The following is a 27,135-nucleotide window of genomic DNA, read 5'->3' on the forward strand; positions in this document are numbered from 1 at the left end:
TTCCTCTCTGACATCTGCTCACACCTTCAGTGTTTGGGGGTAATCTAATCAGATTAGGCATCCAGAGAACTGGGTCGAAATCCTGGAAATACAGTTAAAATCTAGAGACAGCACAAGGCGATGGTTACAAGTGTGAGCTCAGCTTCACAGGTTCCAAAATCAGGTTCATCCCTTGCAGACTGTGGGGTCTTAGAGAAGTCACTTTCCTTCCCGCTGCCTCCACTTATTTCCTGTCTGCAGAGTAGGAAACTCACCAGTACTTCCCTCTTGGGGTCAATGGGAAGACCTAAAATTACAATGTTTGTCAAGTAATGAGAAGAGTGTCTGGAACAGAAGAAGCACAAAACAAAACTGTTCATGGCTAGTGGGAAGCTGCTATATAGCACAGGGCGCCAGCCTGGGGCTCTGTGATGACAGAGAGGGGTGGGGTGAGGGGGCGGGAGGGAGGCTATACATACAATTACAGCTGATGTGTCTGTTGCAAGGCAGAAATCAACACAACATCATAAAGCAATTATCTTCCAATTAAAAATAAATTTTAAAAAATTTAAATAAAAGAAAATAAAACTCTTTTCATTTCTACCAACAACCTGGGCAAAAATAAAAAAAAATGTAAACTGGACCTTATTTTTCTATGAAATATGGAATTCTGGAACCAGAAAGTGATGATAATATGACTAAACACTTTTGGGGGACTTGGTTGGGGCCAGCAATGTGCCAAGAACATAACAAATATTGGCTCATTTAATACAACAACTCTGTGTGTATGTTACTCACCCAGTTGGGTCTGACTCTTTGAGACCACATGGACTGTAGCCCGCCAGGCTCCTCTGTCCATGGAATTCTCCAGGCAAGAATACTGGAGTGGGTTGCCATTCCCTTCTCCAGGGGATCTTCTTGACCCAGGAATTGAACTCAGGTCTCCTGCGTTGGCAGGCAGATTCTTTACCATCTGACCCACCAGGGAAGCCCTGAAACAACTCTGCCAGGTAACTAATCTTCGAGGCTTCGTTTCACAGATGAGGAAACCAAGGCTCAGAGAGATTGTTGCTGCTGTTCAGTCACTCAGTCGTGTCCGACTCTTTGTGACCCGTGGACGGCAGCACGCCAGGCTTCCCTGTCCTTCACCATCTCTCAGAGTTTGCTCAAACTCATGTCCATTGAGTCGGTGATGCCATCCAACCATCTCATCCTCTGTTGTCCCCTTCTCCTCCTGCCCCCAATCTTTCCCAGCATCAGGGTCTTTTCCAATGAGTTGGCTCTTCCATCAGGTGGCCAAAGTGTTCTTAAGATTACACTCCTTGTAAGCAGCCTCAGGTCTGAATTTTATCATTCCTCCCGGACCCTCACCAGTGATCTTTCCTCTTTTAGAGGTGAGGAACTTGAAACCCAGATGCAAGGACAGCCAATAAACCTCTGGCAGCACCATGGCTGGGCTCCAGAGGTCTCTCAGAGGCCCAGGTCAGCACATCTTCCATGCAACTGAGAGTTGCCCAAGGACGCGTCCAAGTTTACCCCAGGGTGAGGCTCGTGGAAACCACTATTCCTTTCTCCAGACTCACACTTCATTTCACTGTTAATTAAAATTTCCAGCTGCAGATCGTCCCCCTTAAATTAGGCATGCTGCTGCCTAGTAAGCAGCCGTAACTGGATTGGGGAGGGGGGGAAGTGGCCATACATTGTCCAAATGAGATCCTCCTGCTGGGAGCCTTGTGTTGGGAGTGTGTGTGAGTGTGTGTGCAAACGACAGAATGCTCTTTGCACTCACTCAAGCAAGCAGTGTCACAACCCATCACCTCGGAGGTGGAGGCACTAGCCCAGCGTGCTGGCATGGCAGCTGTCTGCTCGGGGGCACAGAGGCAGTGGCTCTGCTCATAAATCTAGGCATTGTAGCAGCCGCTCCCAACCTCCTGAGATGTCAATAGCCTGTTTGCCTAACTGCCTTCCCCTTCACTCACCATCTGCAGCTGAGGAGGCATGCAGCTCTTTGAGATCCTTTCCTTCTTAGCCTTTGGTTTGCAGAACAATAGAGAGAGGGAGTCCACCTCCAGGATGAATTTCTACACTCCTCTGGCCTTGACTGTACCATCACCCACTCTAAACTCAGCCTGGCACCCAGATGAAGGAACCTTTTCCTGCTCAACTAAAGGATGTCAAACTTGAAAGCATGACTCATGATACATCTTCCATCTCTGCCCCGCACACACACACACAAGTACCACATCACAGTACGCTTTCTACCTGGGATTATCCTCTAATGTCAGCCATGGTGAACTACCTTTTTAATGACCACAATCTGTAAATTAATGTCATGACTCCCTAAAGTGTCCTGACCTACAGTGTGAAAACTAGCTAGGGGCAAGAATGACTCTTGCAGGAAGCCCAGAGCCTAGTGTTAAGGGCACACTCTGTGTTTCTTCAGTTCAGTTCTGTCCCTCATTTGTGTCCAACACTTTGCGACCAACTCCACCAACTCCTGGAGCTTGCTCAAACTCACGTCCATCGAGTTGGCAATGCCATCCAACCATCTCGTCCTCTGTTGTCCCCTTCTCCTCCCGCCTTCAACCTTCCCCAGCATTAGGGTCTTTTCCAATAAGTCAGTTCTTTGCATCAGGTGGCCAAAGTTTTGGAGTTCCAGCTTCAGCATCAGTCCTTCCAATGAATATTCAGGACTGATTTCCTTTAGGATGGACTGGTTTGATCTCCTTGCAGTCCAAGGGACTCTCAAGAGTCTTCTCCAACACCACAGTTCAAAAGCATCAATTCTTTGGTGCTCAGTTTTCATCATAGTCCAAGTCTCACATCCATACATGACTATTGGAAAAACCATAACTTTGACTAGATGGACCTCTGTCAGAAAAGTAATGTCTCTGATTTTTAATATGCTGTGTAGGTTGGTCATTACTTTTCTTCCAAGGAGAAAGTGTCTTTTAATTTCATGGCTGAATTCACCATCCGAAGTGATTTTGGAGCCCCCAAAAATAAAATCTGCCACTGTTTCCATTGTTTCCCCGTCTATTTGCCATGAAGTGATGAGATTGGATGCCATGATCTTAGTTTTTTGAATATTGAGTTTTAAGCCAGTTTTTTCACTCTCCTCTTTCACTTTCATCAAGAGAATCTTTAGTTCTTCTTTTTCTGCCATAAGGGTGGTGTCATCTGTGCATCTGAGGTTGTTGATATTTCTCCTGGCAACCTTGATTCCAGCTTGTGCTTCATCTAGCCCTGCTTTTCCCATGATGTACTCTGTATGTGTTTCTTACAGGAATGGATTTCCAAGGTAACTTTCTTCCAGAGAGTTCCAAGTGCAGAAGAAACAAATGTGGGCTCCAGCCCAGGAAGGGGTGCTGCAGAGGTCTCCCCATCAATAAGACCAGGTGTTCATGCTAAGTTGCTTCAGTCATGTCTGACTCTTTGCGATCCTATGGACTGTAGCCTGCCAGGTTCCTCTGTCCAATGGATTTCCCAGGCAAGAATGCTGGAGTGGGTTGCTATTTCCTATTCCAGAGGCTCTTCCCAACCCAGGGAGTGAACCCGTGTCTCTCTGTCTCCTGCACTGGAAGGGGGATTCTTTACCACTGAGCCACCTGGGAAGTCACATGCTTCCGGATGTAGCATCAAACTATCTGAGCCCTTAAGAGGGAGGAGAGGCTCAGAGGCCTCCATTCAACCAATGAGGGTGGTGAACCAGGCTCAGCCAGAGTGATTCCATGAGAACACGTTCATGGGCTCATTTACAAGGTCCAGTCCCCGAACTCCCTCCATGGCTGTCACAAAGGCAACTCGGTGCAATTACATTCCAGACCCCAGAAGCGAGGGGTGGTTTGAATCAGGCAATGGTGATGGTCAAGAGGAGGGGGAGGAGGGGGATGAGACGACGGAGTGGGGAGAGGCAGCAGAGAGGGGCTGGAGGAGCGGGGAGGTGAGGGAAGAAATAACATTTATAATAGGATTACCTACCATGTGCCAGGCACGGTGTGAGGATTATCCCTAATCCTCATATCAACCGTACCAGACCGGTACTAAACCCCTCTATCAGGAAATTAGGCCATGGGGAGATGGGACACTCCGAAGGCCATACAACTATTATATGGTAAGTCAGGATTTGAACCTAGATTCATTTGACCCCTATGGTGTTGCTTTCTCCACTACAGCAATCTGTCTCCCAGAGACAGATTTCAGCAACCATGGTAACACCCAACATTTTGAAAAGGGTCGCCACCAACATTCCAACTTCTTTAATAATTTTGAGGGGAATGAATTCCCCTCTGTATAATGTAACCCCAAGGTCATCCGAGCACACCACGGGCTCCTACTGCAAGTACTAACACTGCAGATGGCCGAACAGTATTATAAACCTGACTTGTTGCATAGATACTCATGACTAAAACAAACAAAAAATAAACACACTTGCATACAGTATTAAAATAAATTGATTCAATATAGATTTTTATTTTGCAGACTTTCTTGGTGTATTTGCCATTAATCTTCTGAGAGCACTTAGCTTATTTACTCCAGGAATTTTGCTGTTTATTTAATTGTATCAAACATTTAATTAAAAGAGCTATCTGCTTGCTGCTAACGCTCTGAGCATGGAAGCTGAGCCGTGTCTCATGAGGATACAGTATCTGTTACTAGGTATTTCCAAGTCAGAGAAGGTCAGTTGAATTATTAGTGGTTCTAATTAGTTTTCCCACAAGCAGTCATGTTATTAGACCTAAAACTAGGTAGCAAGGGATTTTTTTTTTCCTCCTTGCTGTTGAAAATAGCATCAAAAAGTAAAATATACTGCCAACTACTTTCTTTTTTAAAAAAGTGTTGATTTAATTTACTTTTCTGTGCCAGGTCTTAGTTGTGGCCTGTGGGATCCAGTTCCCTGACCAGGGATTGAGCCCGGGCCCCCTGCACTGGGACCACAGAGTCTTAGCCACTAGACCACCAAGAAGTCCTTGCATGTCCGACTCTTTGCAACCCCATGGACTGTAGCCCACCACGCTCCTCTGTCCATGGGATTCTCCAGGCAAGAATACTGGAGCAGGTTGCCATTCCCTTCTCCAGGGGATCTTCCTGACCCAGGGATCAAAACCACGTCTCCTTCAGCTCCACTACTGAGTCGCCAGGGAAGTCCAAAGAAGTCCCTACCGATTATTAATACTTTCTTGAAAAATCTTCTCATCCAGAACATGGTTTCCCACTGCTTCCAATGTTCCTCTGGTCACTTATTCTAGGAACTATACATTTGTTCCCATATATGATGTAATTGGATCTGTAGAGGATTTCATTGGCTATGGGGAACATTCTCATTGGCAGCTTCCTTTTATCCTCACAGCAACTATGACGCCCAAATGTTCAGAGAGGAGCTAGGAGGCACAGCAAGGTTACAGAACAATAAGGGCATCGCGCAGCTGGTACATGGCAGAGAGGGCAGGAAACCTAACTTTCTTGACTCCAAGCAGATGGCTTTCTCTGCTGCCCCCCAGATACACTTTAGATGAGCCATACACTTAAGGTGAGCCAAGGAATTGAGTGGACATGACTTATGAAGCAAGGGCTCTAGGAGAAATCAGAAAGGAAATAGGGGAAGGGGAGGGAGCCAGGCAAGGGTGTGACTACGGGCAAAGTCTTAACATCAGCCTGAACCCACTGGGAGCTCGAGAGTAAACTGCACCTCGGAGTTTGCCCAGAAGCAGCAGAACAGGCTTTCATATTCTCACCCTGGCTAGTCATGGTTACAGGATGGTCGATGCTTTCTAACGGTGGTGCTGGAGAAGACTCTTCAGAGTCTCTTAGAATGCAAGGAGATCAAACCAGTCAATTCTAAAGGAAATCAGTCCTGAATGTTTATTTGAAGGACTGATGCTAACGTTAAAGCTCTGATACTTTGGCCACCAGATCTGAAAAGCCAACTCACTGGAAAAGACCCTGATGCTGGGAAAGATTGAGGGCAGGAGGAGAAGGGGGCGATAGAGGAAGAGATGGTTGGATGGTATCACAGATTCGATGGACATGAGTTTGAGCCAACTCCAAGATATGATGAAGGACAGGGAACCCTGGTGTGCTGCAGTCCATGGGGTCACAAAGAGTCGGATATGACTTAGCGACTGAACAACAGCAGTAATATCCAGGCATCCACCATTTTGCTGCTGCAAGATAATCACCCTCTGAAGGTCCCCGAGCCTTCATCAGCAAAGGTGAGGGTGGGCACACAGAGCCAGGCGTGGGGTCCAAGGAGCCCCGGGTGGGTGCCCGCAGTGCCCAACACACCCTGCCCTTCTCACTCAGTCAGCAAGTGTGCGCTGAGCATCCGCCAAGTGTCAGAGAACCCTGCCACCCCCTTCCCCCATCTATTTTAACCTCATCAGTACCCTCTCCTTTACAGCACTTACTCCTGCCTGGAATATCCTTGTCCATTACATTTACTCAGGTGCTGTTTATTTATTCCTACTGGCATTTAAGTTTCACAGGAGCACAAGCCCAGGCTGCCAAGTTGACCACGGTGACCAGCAAGATTCTCCCAAGAGGTGGTAGTTCCCCTAAAACCTGGATGTCCAGGAGGAGCCAGCCATGATAATAAAAGGGGAAGAACATTCCAGGCAGAGGACCTGACAAGTGCAAGGGTGCTGTGGTGGAAACACACTTGGATGCCTAAGGGACAGAGAGGGGGCCTCTGCGAGCGAGACGGAGGGGACACCCGGGGATGGGCCAGCTAGCGCAGAGCATTGTCAGCACAATGAGGACAGTGGCATTCACTCAAGTGACATTTCTGACGGGGAGCCATCAGAGGCCAACGACTCCCGAGGGTGATGGTGCCTCTGTGAAGGTGACTCACCCCAGCACCCACTGCCCCCCACCATCTCTGTGATGACAGGCTTCTCTGCACTTCGTTCAACCACCCTGTAAGTCACAGATAAGCTGTTAAAGGCTTTTCATGGGCTGATTTTCTATTCAGCGGTCTGCTGATGAATGCCGAAAGGATATATGTAGCCTTACGCCAACAAGACATGATAGTGAGATTTTATAAAGAGACAAATTATACTCGCACACAAGACAGAAAATCTTTGCAGCGCAGCAAGTCCCCACACTGCTGAGCTTAGCAAGTCAGGGTCTGCTTCCTGAGACAAAAATTCCAATAGAAGGACGTACCCAGCTTACCTCCTTTCTTCCGCCCCGTGCATTTCTGAGTAGCTACTCACACCCCACAACCCCCGTTACATGGCACTGGGGGATGGAGAGAGCAGGTGTTAACATCCCTGTCTCCCTGGTGGTGGGACGCATAGACACACGAGGCAGGCCTGGAGGTGTCTCTGAGTAAACGGAACCAGTGGGAAGTGACAAACCGGTCCTGTATTCCTTTTGCATCCCTTGAAGAAATTTCAGGTGAGTCAGGAGTGCTGGTGATGGGCTGACTGGTTACGTGGTGTAAGGGAGCTGTCTGTTTTGTATCTGGGCAGGACTCAGAGAAGGGCTTCGCTGGTTGCTCAGCAGTAAAGAATCCGCCTGCCAGTGCCGGAGACTTGGGTTTGATCCCTGTGCCAGGAAGATCCCCTGGAGGAGTAAATGGCTATCCACTCCAGAATTCTTGCCTGGAGAATCCCATGGACAGAGGAGCCTGGTGGGCTACAGTCTGTGAGGTCACAAAGAGTTGGACACGACTGAGCACGTTTGCAGGGCTTAGAGAGGATTTTTGTTTTCAAGTCAGAGATGAAGAATCCAAGGCAAGGAGCATGAGAAACTCATACAAAGTCATAGAATTGGGAGGAACCTATAGCCGAGAGCTTCACCCAGGATTCTCCTGGTCCAAGGTTAACGGATCTTCCTCACCATCGTCCTCTCCATGACAAGATGAGTGAAGTCGCTCAGTCGTGTCTGACTCTTTGCGACCCCACAGACTGTAGTCTACCAGGCTTCTCTATACATGGAATTTTCCAGGAAAGAGTACTGGAGTGGGTTGCCATTTCCTTCTTCAGGGGATCTTCCCGATTCAGGGATCGAATCCAGGTCTCCCACATTGCAGGCAGACACTTTACTGTCTGGGCCACCAGGGAAGCCTCTGCCCTAAACTGTGACTTGAGTCAGAGCTCAGAAAGCATCATCAACACAATCATGTAAGTATGAGGGATGACTACTGGAGGAGACTATGTTCCCAACTTAGATTTGGACTTTTTTTAAGACTTAGGAGAGCTAAGCTTAAGCTTCTGTTCCTGAAACCTTTCAAAATACGCCCAATGGAGTTAAGAGGAAAAGAAAATCCCTCTAGATCTGTGCTTTAGAGTTGATGATTTGGGTGGTGGGAGCCTGATTTACTTCCTCTGTTGTTCGGTCGCTCAGTCGTGTCCGACTCTGCAACCCCATGGACTGCAGCATGCCAGGCTTCCCTGTCATTCACCGTCTCCCGGAGTTTCCTCAAACTCAGGTCCATTGAGTTGGTGATGCCATCCAACCATCTCATCCCTAGTGGCCCCCCTCTCCTGCCCTCAGTCAGCTCTTGGAAAACTCACTGGCAAACATCCTCTGAGTGGGGAACACTTGAGATTAACTCCTCAGGCAGAGATGAAAGCAAAGTGACCTCACCTTTTTGTCACTGAGGCCGGTCACTTGGTCCACAAACTCCTCCTGGATCATGAAAGCGGCCAGGTTGGCCGTGTAGCTGGCCAGGAAGATGACGGCGAAGAAGGCCCACACGGATACCATGATCTTGCTGGTGGTCCCTTTAGGGTTCTGCACAGGCACGGAGTTGTTGAACACCAGGCCCCAGAGGAGCCAGATAGCTTTTCCAATCGTAAAAGAAGGCCCATGGGGTGCTGCAAATGACAGGAAGGACATTCTCAGTGCGTCCTCAAAACACACACTTGTGAGCATTTGACACTGTGCACTGGCCCCAGCAACCCTGAAGGCTGTCAGAAGACAGTGTATCTCACCACTGTCCCGGGGCCACAACCATGAGTTATTTTTTCTCTAAAAATTAGCGTTCTTCCCACATTTTTATATTGCTGACTTTTTGCCACGTTTCTTAAAAGAAAAGGAAAGAAAGGAAGACAGAGAGAGAGGGAGGGAGGGAGGCAGAGGAGGGATAGAAGAAGGAAGGGAAGAAGCAAGAAAGAAAGGAAGGAAGGAGGAAGGGAAGAAAGAGAAATTTACGAAGGAAGGAGGAAAGAATGAAGGGAGGGAGGGAGGAAGAGAAAATGGTTATGACAATGCAGGCTTGAATTAGAAGTAGTGTTATGACCTGTTTTAAATGTGGATTTGATTTCCTTTTGGGGGATACACGGACGGTCTTACAAAAAAACATGTGCGTATGGGCTGATTCGGTATGCATAGGTTGTGATATCGTATAAGAACCATGCAATTTGGAGGGACTGATGTTTGATATTCTAATCTGATTGTCCCTAGCAATGGCTCCTGTTCAAACTCAGATGTAAGATGGGCACAATGTAGACATTAAACCAAACTAAAACGCTCTCCAAATGGAGACATTAAGGAACAGAACAATAGCGCTTAATTCTCCTAACACTTCACAGATGGGAGACATTTGGTTGCAGGGTCATTGAAAATGAACTCTGATATCACAGCACTTCTTCTCCCTCTGCGTATTCTTAAGATTCCTAAGTGTTCCTTGCAACAGACTTAACTAAAGAGGCAGAACAATATGCCAGAATTTATTGGGGAGGAGAATATGCAGGCTGTAAAACACACATATTAGAGCTTTCAAGCTGTTTTTGTGCAAGGGAGAAAAAAAATCAATTTATGCCCTCATTTCTTGGGGAAAAGAGTCTTCCTTTAACAGAAGGTTAATTTTTATGTCATTTAAGTAAATGAAGATATGAAAAAATGATCTACTTAGACTTCAGTTGGCGATGCACGTGGAGTGGGCAATAAATTAAAGAGGCAGAAGTGAATCCAGATTGATGGAAGTTATGAAGTTCTGGGCAGAGAGCCTAACTAGGAAGCAGGCTTTCTGTACATGGAGGGCAAACTCAGGCTATAGCAATACTTACAATATCCATATACTACACATTAAAGAGAAGGCAACTAATTCTTTTATCCTCAACCTCAAGCTCTCTGCTTTCTCTTTGCCTCATTTTATGAGCTTCTGGGCTTATACCCAAGAGGCTGAGAACTCTTTGCAAAAAATAATTAGAGTCGATCCAGTCAACTCCATGAACTACTTAATTTTATTAGGGTTGCCTGTTGATCAGAAGTGACATCTACTTGGGAATCAGAAATGGGCAGTTGCAGGGTAGCAGTCCAAGACATTTAGGAATTCCTGATTGAGTAGACTGTTCCTGAATCATATAATTCCCCCCTCAAAGGACTGAAATGTAACAGAATGCTATTTTGTGTAAGGAAATAAGTAGCTGTCATTTCCGGAGAGTTTCTACATGTGGATGAGCAGAAAACAAAAAGCCTCCAGGTGAGGGAAGGGCTGGGGAACTTGCACGCTAGATTCCTTCCGTCACAACAACGTGTGCTTTGGCCAAAGGAGAATGTATTGTACATGATGGCCTTTGGGTAGTTTTTTATTAATATCTTCCAAAATACATTTCAAATGTATCCGTTCACCTCCACCTCCATCATCTCCATCCAAGCCCAAACCACTGTAATTCTTTCTCTTGGAAACCTTCAGCAGCTTCCTTAACTAGTCTCCCTCTTTCCGCATCATCTCCACAGACTGTCATTCTTCAGTTGCTCAGCTGTGTCCGACTCTGCGACCCCATGAACTGGGTAGCTTATATTGATATAATGACTTTGATAGATAGAAAGTGACCTTTCTGCACTGTATAGGTATGTATTCTGCCTTTTACCTGCCATTGTATTTTGAAGAAAGTCTGAAATGCTTACCACTGACTTCGTCTTAGACCACTGGCTACCTCACTTAGGTCTTTTCTGATTCTTGGGCAGGTCAAGATTGATCCTGTGCCAAAGACTTTGTATCTGCTAAGATACAAGACTTTGTAAAGCCTGCATGGAAGGCTTTTCCCTCAGTTTTTCATAGTCTGGAATCCTTCTCATCCTTCAGGTCTCAACTCAAGCATCATCTCTTCCTGAAGCTCTGCCCTTCTTGACCATCACATTTAAGACGTGCTCATATCCCATCGTTTTTTCCCCCTTCCTCTTGAAATTTACTACGATCTGTGATTATTCATGTATGCAGTTGACATATTATCTCCACAACTAAATTATCAGTTCCCCAAGGGTCAGGAACTCTCTGTCCAATTTATCACATTACCCTCCTGCTCCAGTACCTGGAACTCAATAAATAATCATCAAATAAACACATGAATTCACATACAACACAAACCCTGATTTTGCAAATGTAAACATCTAATCTCCTGCAATATGATCACCCATAGAAAACTGCCTCAGGACCCAGTCTGTTGGAAAGCTTCTTACTAGGTTAATCATATTACCTGTTCAGTGAAAGACTGGCAACTCTCCCACTTAAACACAACATGATTATTTACGGCATTTTTACTATGTTTGGTTGATGGGAGGTGATTTATGTGGTAATTGCCACTCTTCAACGGTTAAGAAGAAGTGGGAGGACTTCAATAAAACTAAGTTCCCAGTAGATCCCCATGACCTGTTGGCTGTTTTCAACATTGAATCTTCCTAGTGGAATGAACATATGGCAAAGTGCCTTGTTTTTTAAATAACTGTACCTTGAAGATCTGCTATCTTCCATAATCTAAAGTCATTTTTTAGGAAACAGATTTGGTCTTGGCATCCTTCTGATACCATTTACTTAGAATGTGTTGTGCATTGAGAAAAATTCACCCAAAATTGTGTGATGTGTTTATGCATAAGGCTCAGGTGCGAGCCTCTTAATAAGTTATAGCCAATGAAAGCATCCCAATTCAATTTTCTGCTTACTGACTGCCACTTTATCAAGTACTAATGCACCAAACTCAGACATTTTCAAGAGGAAGATGTAACCGGGGAAAATCACCATTTTATCATTATATTTATCATCAAACGAATGCGAGCACAATTCAGAAGCTTAGAGAATGTTCTTAACCCAGATTCTATAAAACCGTTTTCTTTGCACAGACTGAAGTTGAAACTCAATAGTGGTTTTAACATTTCTTTTGATGCACATTTTAAAAGCTAATTGCCAGAAAAAACTGCTTCAAATAAGCTTTCTCAACAAATACCAGCAGTTTTTACCTAGCAACTGACTCCACATTATAGCAAGCTTAAAAATGTCTCATGTTTTAAGTCTTGTCCTTCTTTTCAGTTGAAGGGACTAACCTGTACCTGGATGACATTGCATGTAGAATCAATGACCCAGCATCATTAATATGATGATATAGCAAGGCCATTGACTGAAAGTCAATTAAATGGCATCAACTTTGAATCATGCATATGAAGGCAGCCTCACCTTTCCCTTTGGCTAGGTTTCTGTTGTATCCAACAGGACTGAAGTATTCAAAGACGAAGACAGCTATGGCAGAGACAATGAGCAGCATCACAAACATCATCACCCAGACAGAGGCGCTGAATGGTTCTGCAGATAAAAGAGGGCACAGGTATGGAGACACGATCAGTTACGTGATCGGTTACTCCTCGTCACAACCTGGGCAAGCAGGAAGCCTAGAGGTCCATTTTCAGATTCACTGAGAAACCCACTTTGGTATGAATTTTATCTTTCAAAAGAAGCTGTCATTGTGTCCTGTTTGACTCTTGGTGACCCCATGGGCTGGAGCCCACTAGGCTCCTCTATCCATGGGATTCTCCAGGCAAGAATGCTGGCATGGGTTGTCATTTTCTCCTCCAGGGGATCTTCCTGACCCAGGGATTGAACCTACATCTCCTGCATCGGCAGGCAGATTCTTTACCACTGAGACACCTAGGAAGCCCTTGTCATTGCTTATTCATACATTTAAATCATTCTCTACTCTACAAAATACTTGAGGTATTTTATAAGACTACATACAATAGGATAAAAATAGAGAAGAGCTTATGACATTTTACAAACCAGGTCAAGGATAATAAAAACAAAATAGAATGATAAAACCAAGGGAGAAAGTTAAAATGCAAACAAAGAGGCCACAGGGTCATAGGTAATTATAGCATCATCCAGGGAACCAAAGCTAAAGAGAAACAAGACTAGACTCAAATAGTCAACCATAAAGTTTCTGCAAAACCAGCATGAGTTTTATTTTCATTTTTATCTTAACATGCTGGAGGGATGATGTGAGGGGAATCCCAGAAGTAAAAGGAGAATTATAACCTGCAAGAAAAGGTCATAAAGTTATGGGAGTGACAAGAATACTGGAAAGTCATAGTCTGCCCCCTCTGCTGTTCCCTCTCTTCCTTTTACCTTTTGCTTCAGACAGATGAGATCTCTACAATTCAAAAATCTTGTTGAGGTTGGTAATGGGATTCAGTGCAATTGAAAAGTCATTTGAGGCTATTACAGTCACTCGATAATTCAATGAGAACGCATCGCTTAAAGACAGAGGCAATGAGGTAGTAGATGGATGGATGGTTATTTCCCCTAAAAATAGTTTTCATCAATTCATTTTTGTGTGGGTGTCTCAGAAGGATGGGGCGAGACACAGGGTTCTAAATCTCAGATCACGTTAGAAAGGTAGGAGATATTATGTAAAATAAATTAACGTTTTTATTAAAGCTGATAGAGGATATGAAACTGAGCTGAATGGAGTCATTTTATCCATGTATGACATAGATTTGCTGGAAAATCAACTGAGAATAACATTTTTTAAATGAACATAGCCCCCACCTGATTGCAGTTGGGAAGAAACTGCCCTTGGACACCAGTGAACTTAGAATTTTTTCATCATGAGCAAATATTTTCAAAGAATAAAATATAAAAAGCACAGCAATACCTCTGGAATAATAGACATTTTATTATTTTTGAATTTTTTTCTGATGAAGCTAGTAATAATAATAAAGAACTAGGCTGACAGTAGGCCACCTTTTTATTAAAGTCTGTGATTACCTAACACAGGTCATCACAAATTCCAATGAGCTTATAATATATAATAAAAAGTTAATACGTCTGAAGCCTTGACTATATTGAATAATTTTAAAACCTAAAGGGATAATTTGTAATGCCGTTTGATAATGCAAATACCAAATACAACTTACTTGACTTAAATATACAAAATGAGCTCAAAGAAATTAATGAGTATAACTGAAATTTATCTTATTCTTAACTTGAGTACAAATAACATCATGTCCCTGAAATCATAGCAATTTGGTAATGAGCTTTATTCAAAAAGGAGGAGACATAAATGAAAAATTAGGAGGTTAAACATCACTTAATATTCAAGAACAGAGATGTTAAAGTAATTCTCCAAGTTGGATGTGCTAATGGCATAGTGTGTCTTACCAGAGGAGGATCACTGTAAGGAGTAAAGGAGCATGTATGTACAGTATTTGGTGATTGCTTCACACTGTGGATGCTCAGTTGCTTAGTTGTCCCTGACTCTGTGTGACCCCATGGGCTGTAGCCCACCAGGCTCCTCTCTCCATGGGATTTTCCAGGCAAGAATACTGGAGTGGGTAGCCATGTCCTCCCCCAGGGGATCTTCCCGACCCAGAGATCGAACCCGAGTCTTCTGTATTACAGGAAGATTCTTTACCATTGAGCCATCAGGGAAGCCCTTGCACACTGTGTATACATAATAAATTAAATGGAATAGGGGCTTGGTTCCATGGTCAAAGCCAGAATTGACAGTCGGGGGGGTGGGCTGCTGTCCGGGGTCCTGAAAAAGGAATACTAGTTTAAAACGTTGGTGTTTACTCGCTATGTCGTCTCTATTCGCTACGTCGTCTCACATAACTCGCTGGAGTGTCTCACAGAACTCAAGAAACCAGTTTACTTAGTATATTTACCCATTAATTACAAGGAATGTTAAAGGGTTGAATCAACAGCCAGATGGAAAGATATACAGGACAAGGCGTGGGGAGAGAGTGTGGAGTTTCTGGGCCCTCCCCAGGCACACTGCTCTCTGACACTTTCACATGCCCACCAACCTAGTCGCTGTCCCTTTGGATTTTTATGGGACCTTCATTACATAGGTGTGTGGGTGCTCAGTCATTCAGTCGTGTCTGACTCTGTGCGACCCCACGACTGTAGCCCGCCAGGCTCCTCTGTCCATGGAATTATCTGGCAAGAATACTAGACTGGGTTTCCATTTCTTTCTCCAGGGGATCTTCCTGGCCCAGGGATTGAACCCTCATCTCCTGCATCGCAGGCACATTCTTCCCCACTGAACCACCAGGGAAGCTCAGTTTAAAACATGCATACTTACTAATCTGATAACTCCTTTTCTCTGAGGGCAATGAGGACATTATTAAGAATATTAGGGGAAATCCTCCCTGAATTCTTTTACTCACAGGGCAGAATCTGATAGACTGCAGTGAACTTCACTGGTCACCTGATATGTCCTACTCACTAATTGTTCAGAAAATCAGATGGAAAATGATCAAACAACTTATCCCAGATGTTTTCTCAGTTCGAAGTGACAATATCTGTCACCTGACTAATGAACATGACAGAGAGAGTCTGCTGTAGAATTCAGGTTTCAGGTACCCATCAATGCCCTGAAGGATGGCTATTTCCAGACACCACACACACACACACACACACACTCACACACTCACACACCACAACCAAGCAAATCATTAGAATAATGGTGGGGCTTCCCAGGTGGCGCTAGTGGTAAAGAATCTGCCTGCCAATGCAGGAGATGCAAGAGATGTGGGTTTGAGCCTTAATCCCTGGTGTAGGAAGTGGCAAGTCACTCCAGTATTCTTGCCTGGAGAATGCCATGGACAGAGGAGCCTGGCGGGCTATAGCCCATGGGGCCAAGAAGAGTCGGACACGACTGAGTGGCTGAGTAGAGCAGTGGTGAGCCGCCATCTGTCAGGTCTCCGATGTGACCCAGAAATATTTCGAGATAGCTCTGGATTACTTTCTCTACTGGCTTAAAACAGATTCAACATCTGTCTGTGAAGGAACTTTAATCCAGAAGAGACTCCAGCTCAGTATGTCTGTGGATCAAAGACGCTAACCTTCTTGGAAAGTCTTTAGAGCTAACTGAATGGAAACACTGCAAGAGATGTCATCTTTGTCCTTGAAGAGTCACTGGTTACATTTTCACACAAAAGCTCAGAGGCATTACCTACAAGTGTTTCCGATGTGAGTTAATGGAGTTTTCGGAGGAGAGAGAATAGGAAGTAATGAAGAGCAATGCAATCAGATTGCGAATGTTTGGCTCTTCCAGATGACTGAGCCAGTGAATGGAAAAATGTAGCTTAGCATGGTTCATTATGATTTTCAAAACCTGCAGATAATGACTGTAAATGAGGGGGTGCAAGTCAATCGAATAGGGATGCAATTTGGTGACTAGGAAGAATATTAAGCCTACTGTGTAAAAACAGCATTGAAAACAGATTGCTCTGCTTACAATTTATTTTATCTTTTAAGGTGCAGTAGGAAGAGTGGGGTGGAAAAGAGGTTTAGTTAAGTTGAGCAAAAATACTTTACTTTTACGGAAATGTTCTACTAATGCAGGTAAAGATAAAAATCTAGGGAAACTGGGTGGAGGCCAGATTCAATATCAGTGACCCATATTTACGAGACAAATTGGTTGATATATTTTTCTTTCCTCTTTGATTGAAGTGGATCAAAATTTCTCTGTAGCTCACTGAGGAGATGAGTGGATAGTTTGTGATAAGAAACAGATCTCTTTCCATTTCTTTCATGAACTCCCTTCCTCCAATCCTTTCTTAACCTCTAGGACCAAAGAGTTCTGTTAAAGGATCCAGTAGGAAACAGTGAGAAAATGATTAGGGGTGACTAATGTGAGAGTACATCAGATAGCTACGAACAGTCTGCTCGTGTGGTCAATGTCAGTGAGTGGTATTTTTCATGATACAGTGAGGTCCTTTATTAAGATACGGGCATCATTATCCATATCAGAAACTGAAAAAGTGTTCATTGCTCAGTTGTGTTCAACTCTTTGTGATCCCATGAACTGTAGCCTGCCAGGCATCTCTCTTCATGGAATTCTCCAGGCAAGAACACTGGAGTGGGTTGCCAATTCCCTTCTCCAGGGACCTTCCCAACCCAGGGATTAAACTCATGCTTCCTGCATTGCAGGCAGATTCTTTACTATCTGATCCATATCAGACACAGGCCCAAAAGGAACCTAATGAGGTGTGTATTTGTCAAGGTCCATGTTATTCCAACAAAGGTTACAAAAACTGAGGTGAGTGCAAAATCAAATCCAGTGAGTGGTAAGGATTTCAACAGCTTAAATGGATTATCAAAAATGAAAACAGTAAATCCGTATGTGTCTGTGAGTCAGGCAGTATCCAAAATCCTGTTAGTCAATATTTCACTCAAGAGAATGAAGCACAGACGCTAACACCACATATCAATACAGACAGTGGGAGGGTAAGATTAGGGGCTTGGGGCTAGTGTCCACAAATTGGTCCTAGTCTGCATTTCAGTTCTCTAATAAAGTTTTTTTTTTTTGTTTTTGGAAAAAAATGTAAGAAATTCACTTAACCCTAGAAAGTGAAGTCGAAGTGTTAGTGTCCGACTCTTTGTGACCCCATGGACTGTAGTCCACCAGGCTCCTCTGTCTATGGAATTCTCCAGGCAAGAATATTGGAGTGGGTAGCCATGCCTTTCTCCAGAGAATCTTCTCGACCCATGGATCAAACCCGGGTCTCCTGCATTGCAGGCAGATTCTTTACTGGGTGAGTCATGAGGGAAGACCACTTGACCATAATCTGTTTTCTCTCTCTCATGCAGTTTTCTTCTTGGGGGTCACTGTTTGTCTTAACCTTTCCAAATTTGGAAGGTTATATGGGAATTCCAAGGGGAAGTTAATCTGAACCCTATGATCTTTAAGACAGCCACTCTCAAAACCTGTTTATGATGACAAAACACTCAGCACAATGATTTCCTTCAAAGAAAAAATTTAAAATGCTTGGCTATGTCCCATGCAGTTTCATCTACACCAGTCAGGCTACCGAATGCATAGGGGCTAAAGAAAACTAGATGATAGAAAAAAAATGGAACTACCTTGGTTTAAAAAGTTACAAACCTTTCATGTAAAAACATAAATTTATGAGGTAGTTAAAAAGAGTGTAAGAAGAATTTTCTCCCTTATAAACCATTCAGCTTAAAGGATAGTCACATTTAAAATATGATTCCATTAATTTTAAAATGGTATATCCTCTTCAGACTGCTTCTGTTTTGTTTGTCAGAGTCCTGGTATAAATCATCACACAGTCATCATTATTTTTACTCTCACATCCAGTAAATAAATGACTGTCATTCTAATGAGGGATGGAGGATGGGTATGTGGCTGCTAAATAAAAGTTTATGAGCTGACTTAAATTAACTGTGGGCCGACAGGTTTATTTTTTAAATGCTTTCAAGGCTCTAAGCAATATATCTCCTAATCTATATTCTACACTATCAAGGGCAGTATCTGAATATGTGGTTGTATTTTTAGCGGCTATTTCCAAGTAAAAGATAAATGAAAGATGTTCAAAGGGGGGGAAATTGGGATAATTCAAATGCAAGATGCTTTCAATATGCTCATGTGGTTAAATGGAACTGAACAAGGTCCTAACTGGTCCTGCCATTTGAGCAAACATGACAGAATACCTGTGACTCCTCACAGGAAGGCAAGAGTGACCACAAAGTTCACACACCTAGAAAAGCCGAAGGTGAGACAGTGCCGTTACTTCTGGAAACCATGACGCTGATTCCTGTCTCCACGAAGGGCACAGAGAAATCCACCACTTCAGAACGTTCCTCGTTGATGGTGAGTGAGCCGACGGCCATGACTGCCCGATGGTAGACCACCTGGGTGGAAGGCCAGAAAAAGAACCATCTTTACCTATCTTTCCCACCGTCCCTGAGGGCCCAGCATATGAAAAGATGACGTACCTCCCCAATCATCCCATTCCACACATTGTTCACTTTTTTGCCGTGCTTCCCATTGGTCACCAGGTAAAGGTCATAGGTGAACTTCACCGTTCTGGAAAGCTTCTTGAGGATATCGATGCAGAACCCCTTGCAGCATTTTTTAACATTCATGCCTTCATTGGTCGAATTGCTGTAGAGAAAATCCCAGGACGGTAGAGGATTAGCAGTGGGAAATGTGTTCACGGTCATTATCTACACTGTTCTGCTATTTTTCACATGGGAAATTGAGGCTTAAAATGAGGAAGTGGCTTTTCCAAGGACAAGCAGTAGGTTTATGACAGCAAAAGTAGGAAGTGTTCTTAATGATGACAGTAATTGTGACAACATGTCATGTTTATTGAGTATTTATTGTTTGCTAGGCACTGTGATAAATGCTTTATATTAATTGTTGGATTAATCTTCATGACAATTCTCTTAATTAGGTAGCATTCAGATCCCCATTATACAGATGAGAGTTACTACCTCTTATTTTTTAAAGCTTGTAAGACACCAAACCTCTTTAGATCAGTTTAGTCATCTGATCTAAACTGAATTATTTTTTAAAAAGACAGTGGAAAATGGAGGAGAAGAAGATATGAAATTATCAGAGCAAGGTGAGTTTTGCCTTATTCTTTCACTAAAGATAGAGGTTAGCAACCAAAGGGAAGGAAAATGGGTGTCTTACTTCCTCAGGAAAGGCACTTCCCTTGCTGAAGAAAACTAGGAATTCTCAGCTAAGAATCAGGAGACCTGGGGTCTACTCTGTGCCTGAGTCTATCAACTTAATGTTTCTTGATTGAGTCATATGTCAAATGAAGGCTCATTCAAAACATTTCCCCTACATGGCGGGAAGGGAAATGGTGACACTATTAAATAGCAATGCCCCTGATCAGGAAAAAGCCCTATTAAAATACAGAAGGCATTGCGGTCTTAAAACCTATCAAAACCTACCCAGGTTACACTCATTGCTTTGTACCAGCCATTGTGCTTTATTTACTTGACCAAGTCATACTCAAAGGACACCCACAGAAAAACCAGAAATGCTTTTCAAAGGGGAGGAAACTGAGGTCTTCCTAACTGATAATAAAAACTAGTTAAACAATTCATGTGGGAAGAGCAAGACCTCTCTGGGTAATGCCCTTGGTTCCACCTCGCTCTGGGGTGTTCCATGCTGACACATGCATATCACGGGAAACGTGCTCCTTGAATATTCCATTGTTGGCACATCTAAGTACTACAATGAATTATTGCCGAAGCACTAAAATGATGTTTACAGAATTCTAACAGCATTATAGGAAAATACTTATGTTTCCATATCACATGATAAAAGTAGGTTACACAGTGATACATGCAGAATAGTCAAAGTGATATAAAAACAAATGAGCTTACGATGTAGTTGGATGGAAAAACAATGAAATAGGAAACAGAGCTATTTTTGAATGGTAAGACATGTCTTTATTTTCTCATATTTTTAGTTCCCCACCCCCCAAATTGTCTGGAGTGAGTATATACCATATACATAATTGGCTAACCACACAAACATATTAAGCATCATTGGTATACATCTCTATCCAAGAATATGGATAGATTTGACAATCTGGCTTTGAGTAATGGAAGTGAGTTGCAGAATGAAACCTTCCCCCCTCCAATGTTTTCTTTATCTCAGGGTCACAGATCACCTATCCTGAATTGCTCTCTTCACCACTGCCCCTTCCGATCCTGTTTTTGAGTTCTGCTCAACCCGCTTGCATCTACCAGCCAGGACCACCACAGAGACCTCATTCTCCAGCCTTGAGGCTGGACAACCTGCTCAGGCCCTGCTGCCCTCAGCTTGGGGGCTGGGGGAGGCCACACCACATATATTTACAGATGGTTGGGTGACAATTCTGTAGTACAGCAGGAAGTAGGGACCTTCCTTCTCCCCACTGATATCCCAGAGCAGAAAGGGTCAAGCCAGAGTTATGATTGCCATAAATATAGAAGTATGTCCTAAGTACATTCAATTAATGGCATGTCCAAATATGACTTTCTTCTTGGTGTCTATGGCTCTTTGAAAAACAGGCCCATATCAAATTCTCTATTTTTCTCTTTGGCCACTATAGGCCGTGCATCAACGCCTCTTTAGCACCTCTTTCTATCTGTGTCCCCTTCATTCTCTGCTTCTTCCCTTGTTCTATTACAGTCTCTTCCTTCACCTGGGACAATCTGGACAGGAGTTAAGGTTTAAGGTTCAAAGTCACTGCCTCACTGCTTCTTTGACCTCACTGGGAACCTCAGTCAGTTTCTAAGCTAATTATTCCCCAAGTTCCCTAACAGTGTATTCTAGATGCCAGTGGTCACTGATGTATTTTCACCCCACAAGCACCCCCTGAGTAGCTACTCTGTGTAAAGACATGGAACGAGATCCTGGGGACGTGGAGTGAAAAAGACAAGCAGAAAGTGCACTAGTTGGATTTAACATGGAAACGATGGAAACGCAGACCACACTGGGGACTTGGCGTTGGTTCTATCACAGACCTTGTGTGTATGTGGAGGGGGTGTGACAAAGACACAGACATCTGAGAATCTCCGTTCTCTGCCATTACCCAAAAGACAGGGGGACTCATCAAAACATATACAGGGAGAGGGATCCAATAAATCATCACTTCTCAGGCTCTACCATTTCCCAGTGTGGCCAGTGGATTTGCCTTGCAAGTCAGGCAGAATTTCAAATCCCGGGTCTGCCCTTAACAAGCATGGAAACTCAGACAGGTCTCTTCATTCACAGACTGTGATTTATGTACTCGTACATGGAGAAAGCTGATACCTACCTTGCAGACTAGTTGGAAAAATTAAATAAAATATCTAAAGTACTTCTCACATAAGTGCTTGAAAATACATTCCTCTCTTCTCACCAATGATTTGGCAGTTTAGGGGATTAACTGGCAGTATAGCCATTTAATAGAAAGATAAATCCATCTGAATGCAGAATTCCAAAGAATAGCAAGGAGAGATAAGAAAGCCTTCCTCAGGGATCAATCCAAAGAAATAGAGGAAAACAATAAAATGGGAAAGACTAGAGAGCTCTTCAAGAAAATTAGAGATATCAAGGGAACATTTCATGCAAAGATGGGCACAATAAAGGACAGAAACAGTATGAACCTAACAGAAGCAGGGGATATTAAGAAGAGGTAACAAGAATACACAGAAGAACTATACAAAGAAGATCTTAATGACCCAGATAACCATGATGGTGTGATCACTCACCTAGAGCCAAACATCCTGGAGTGCAGTCAAGTGGGCCTTAGGAAGCATCGCTATGAACAAAGCTAGTGGAGGTGATGGAATTCCAGCTGAGGCATTTCATATCCTATAAGATGATGCTGTGAAAGTGCTGCATTCAATATGCCAGCAAATATGGAAAACTTAGCAGTGGCCACAGAACTGGAAAAGACCAGTTTTCATTCTAAACCCAAAGAAGGGCAATGCCAAAGAATGTTCAAACTACCGCACAATTGCACTTATCTCACATGCTAGCAAAGTAATGCTCACAATTCTACAAGCCAGGCTTCAACAGTATATGAACCATGAACTTCTAGATGCTCAAGCTGGATTTAGAAAAGGCAGAGAAACCAGAGATCAAATTGCCAACATATACTGGATCATAGAAAAAGCAAGAGAGTTACAGAAAAACTTCTGCTTCATTGACTACGCTAAAGCTTTGACTGTATAGATCACAACAAATTGTGGAAAATTCTGAAAGAGATGGGAATACCAGACCACCTGACCTGATTCCCGAGAAACCTATATGCAGGTCAAGAGCCAAATATGGAACAATGGACTGGTTCCAAATTGGGAAAAGAGTATGTTAAGGCTGTATATTGTTGCCCTGCTTATTTAACTTATATGCAAAGTACATCATGCGAAATACTGGACTTGATGAAGCACAAGCTGGAATCAAGATTTCTGGGACAAATATCAACCTCAGATATGCAGATGACACCACCCTTATGGCAGAAAGCAAAGAGGAAACAAAGAGCCTCTTGATGAAAAGTGAAAGAGGAGAATGAGAAAGTGGCTTAAAGCTCAACATTCAGAAAACTAAGGTCACAGTATCTGGTCCCCTCACTTCATGGGAAATAGATGGGGAAACAGTGGAAAAAGCGAGAGACTTTATTTTCTTGGGCTTCCAAATCTCTGCAGATGGTGACTGCAGCCATGAAATTAAAAGATGTTTGCTCCTCAGAAGAAAAGCTATGACAAACCTAGACAATATATTAAAAAGCAGAGACATTACTTTGCTGACAAAGGTCTGTCTAGTCAAAGCTAAGGTTTTTCCAGTAGTCATGTATGGATGTGAGAGTTGGACCATAAAGAAGGCTGAGCGCCAAAGAATTGATGCTTTTGAACTGTGGTGTTGGAGAAGACTCTTGAGAGTCCCCTGGACTGCAAGGAGATCAAAACAGTCCATCCTAAAGGAAATCCATCATGAATATTCATTGGGAGGACTGATGCTGAAGCTGAAGCTCCAATACTGGTCACCCAATGTGAAGAGCTGACTCATTGAAAAAGACCCTGATGCCGGGAAAGTTTGAAGGCAGGAGCAGAAGGGGACAACAGAGGATGAGATGGCTGGATGGCATCACCGACTCAATGGACATGAATTTGGGCAAGCTCTGGGAGATGGTGAAGGATAGAAAAGCCTAGCATGTTGCAGTTCATGGTGTTGCAAAGAGTCAGACAAAACTAAGCGACTGAGCAACAACAAATAGCCATTTATGCCTACATATCAAATTAGATAATTGTTCCTCAATTTTCTACTCGTGTCTTAACACTTGACTAAAGCAGATTAGAAGAAAAGTCTGGTTTCTCAGCTCATTTCCTACTACCTGATTTTTTAGAAGACTGATCTGTGTCCTCAAGATCCCGCCATTTACCAGAAGTGATTGACAAAGGGCTTTCCCTGAAAGAATATCACCAAGAAAAACGAACACAATCATGTTGTCTAATGGGAGTTCTTAACGGAACCAATCACCTTGCCTCAAAGATGTTACCTTTAGAAAATGCAGTTGATCTAATCTGTGTTACAGTTGGGATTAATGGATCCTACTTATTTTCTATTGCTTTCAGGTAAATCAAAGACTTTAATTACACCTAGAAGCACAGCAAGCTTCTCATGTCACCAAGTGGGAAAAGAAAAATTGCAAGCCACCACCTTCCACACCACCACAAAATGTGAATTTGAAGCAGTTAGTCGGTTTATATTGTTCAGTTGAAAAGTCGATTCTTTTAAAGACAGTAATATATCTGGAGGCTCATTTCCTCCAGACCATGCGTCTCAGGACTTGGTGATCTACTGTTTTCAGTTCCAAGGCTTCTGATTTTAAAGACTTTAGACTACAAAGATTGAGTGTGAAGCCTAAGAGGCCCTGCCTGATTGGTCTTACTGAAGCAGAGGAGATATTATCATAAAGGAGGTGCCCCAGTGGGGTTACACTCTCTGCTTTGTGTCAGCTACTCTGCTTGCTTCATTTGGACAAGTTCGAAGACCCAGTTCATCTGACCATCTGCTCAAAGAACACCCACCAAAGTCAAAACCTCCTTTGTCACCTTTCCCATGTAATCCCTTCTATTGGGTTCATTTGGGTTTTTTCCCATGGAAACACTCTAACAAACTTTTTGGCTGATCCAATATCGTTGTCCCCACCTCCTACCCCAAGCTCATCACTTCCAAGTACTGCACTAGGCTTCCTTCTGTTTCCCAAACTCACCAACCTCTTTCTTCCCTCAAGGCCTTTTGCACGCATTCCTCTACCTGAGTGGCTCTTCCCTAGTTCATCGCATGCTTGGCTCCTTCTCCTCCCTTATACGTCACTAAAGGAGCCCCACATACCTCAAGTTACTCTCTGATGCCGCCACCTTACTCAGATCCTTCACAGGGTTAATCCTAATGTAGAGCTGCCCTGGTTCCTTATTGGCTGCGTTGTTTTTTTAACACTTGTGCAGGCCTTGACTGCAGGATTCTTCCTTGTTTACTGATGAATCTCCCATGCCCAGCACTGTGACTAACACAGAAACTATGCTTCATGTGTATTTATTTATTGACTAATTTATTCAGAATTTCAACCCTGTAGAGGCTGATGACTCCAAAAAAAGCCGATGATTACTTACTGAATGATCCGTTCAGAATTTCAACCCCAGAAAGGTTACTCATTGATAAAAATTGCTCCGAACCAAAATGCACCTTCATCATACATTTAGCCATCATATTTTAAAAAAATTATCTTTATCCAAATCACTGAGCCATGGGGATTTGCATCCTGTATGATAATAACTGAGGTTGGAATTTGGCAGGTGGGAGGAAAAGTATCCATTCACGCCTCAGTTCAAGCGTCACCAACACTGAGTGTCACACTCTGCGCTTGTCAGTGAGGGCACAGAGATTAACACGCCACGTTCCCTGTATTTAGACAGCTAATGACAGTGAAAGTGACAGTTGCTCAGTCATGTCCATCTCTTTTGCGACCCCCATGGACTGTAGCTTCCTCTGTCCATGGGATTCTCCAGGCAAGAATACTGGAGTGGGTTGCCATTCCCTTCTCGAGGGGATCTTCCTGACCCAGAGATCGAACCCAGGTCTCCTGCATTGCGGGCAGATTCATTACTGTCCAAGCCACCAGAGAGCTAATACTCCGGGGAAAATATGAACACACATTAAGCCACAAAAACAAGTGAGACAGATAAATAAGAGAGGGCTACAGACTGAATGTTGATGCTCCCCTCAAACTCATATATTGAAACCCTGATCCCCGCTGTGATGCTATCTGGATGTGGGACTTTGGGGAGGTAATTAGGTCATGAGGGTGGAACCCTCATAAATGGAAGCAGTGCCCTGATAAGAAGAAGTGGGTAAGAAGAAGACAGCCATGTGCAAACAAGAGGGTCCCCATCAGACACCAGACCCGCCGGCACCTTGAGCGTGGACTTTCCAGCCTCCAGAAGTGTGAGGCTATTATTTAAGTCACCCTCTCATGGTAATTCATCACAGCAGCCTGAGTGAATTAAGAGACAGAGACAGAGGCAGTACTGTGGAAGTAGGGAGAGCTAACCCAACTTGGGGAGGAAGTGCTTAAGCCTTGAAGGACAAGCAAGGATTTTCCAGGCGAAAGAAGGCAATCGCAAAATGCTCAGAAAAAAATAGATTTCCATCCAATTATAGGCTTTATTCTTTTGTGAATTCCCCACCAGGGTGGTATTTGTGTTTATGTTTGCATTACAGAGACTATAATCAGCATCTTGGACTTGGCTATGAAACTTTACAAGTCTCCAAAGGGTTTATAGATTAGGGACAGCCCTTTGCCAGAGGCTCTGATTTAACTGTCAGTTTCTCTTCAATCATAATAAAAGAAGAAATAACTTAGATGTGATGCTGGCTTTGCTGCTGGTGACCAAGGAGACCTCCCAGGAGATCAGCTCCACCTGGTTCACATTAGAAAGTCACTTGGAAGGGAGATGTTGACCCCAAAATGGAGAGAAGTTTCGAAAATACTGAGGAGTGTGGATCTGGAAATTAGGAAAGAGGTGGAAGGTATGGTTTGGGGGAGGGAGCAACCAGAAATGAACAAAAGAAATAATTATTTTAGGAAGGACTGAAGGGGAGGGTTGATTCACCATATGGTTAAGAATGTGGTGGTGGAGTCAGATGGCCCAGTGCTTGAGTTCTGGCTCTCTCTTACTAGCTGAGTGGCTTCGAATGTGCTTCTTAGTCTTCCAGTAAACTCAGCTTTTATGGTGTTTAAAATGGGCAAAACCACGCACCCCCTATTACTATTGTTGGAATGAAATAAATGCAAACCAGCTGGTGTAGTTCTAGTCTTTTAAAAAAATCTATTCTTACATATATCTATTATAATAGAGCATATTTTATATTACATTTCATTATTACTTTAGAGATATTGTTCCCTTGGTATCTCTAATTTTCTTGAAGAGATCTCTAGTTTCCCCCATTCCATTGTTTTCCCATTTCTCTGCACTGTTCACTTATGAAGTCTTTCTTATCTCTCCTTGCTATTCCTAGGGACTCTGTCTTCAGTTAGGGGTATCTTTCCCTTTCTCCCTTGCTTTTGGCTTCTCTTCCTTTCTCAGCTATCTGTGGGGTTGCAAAGAGTCGGACATGACTTAGCAATGGACCAACA

At 43.5% G+C, this 27,135-nt stretch overlaps 1 protein-coding gene across 2 annotated transcripts in view; it reads right to left on the minus strand.

The window, feature by feature from the left end:
* Nucleotides 1-27,135, minus strand: part of GRIN2A (glutamate ionotropic receptor NMDA type subunit 2A) — a 430,691-nt gene that overhangs the window by 68,738 nt on the left and 334,818 nt on the right. For both annotated transcript variants that reach the window (XM_061152805.1, XM_061152806.1), the window contains 4 exons: nucleotides 18,944-19,112; nucleotides 18,706-18,859; nucleotides 12,380-12,505; nucleotides 8,572-8,801 (listed from right to left, as the gene is read on the minus strand). In XM_061152805.1, coding sequence (XP_061008788.1) covers nucleotides 8,572-8,801; nucleotides 12,380-12,505; nucleotides 18,706-18,859; nucleotides 18,944-19,112 — 679 coding nt within the window. The remainder of the gene's footprint in view (nucleotides 1-8,571; nucleotides 8,802-12,379; nucleotides 12,506-18,705; nucleotides 18,860-18,943; nucleotides 19,113-27,135) is intronic.

This window comes from Dama dama, chromosome 10 (genome assembly GCF_033118175.1).
Source record: "Dama dama isolate Ldn47 chromosome 10, ASM3311817v1, whole genome shotgun sequence".
Lineage (NCBI taxonomy): Eukaryota > Metazoa > Chordata > Mammalia > Artiodactyla > Cervidae > Dama > Dama dama.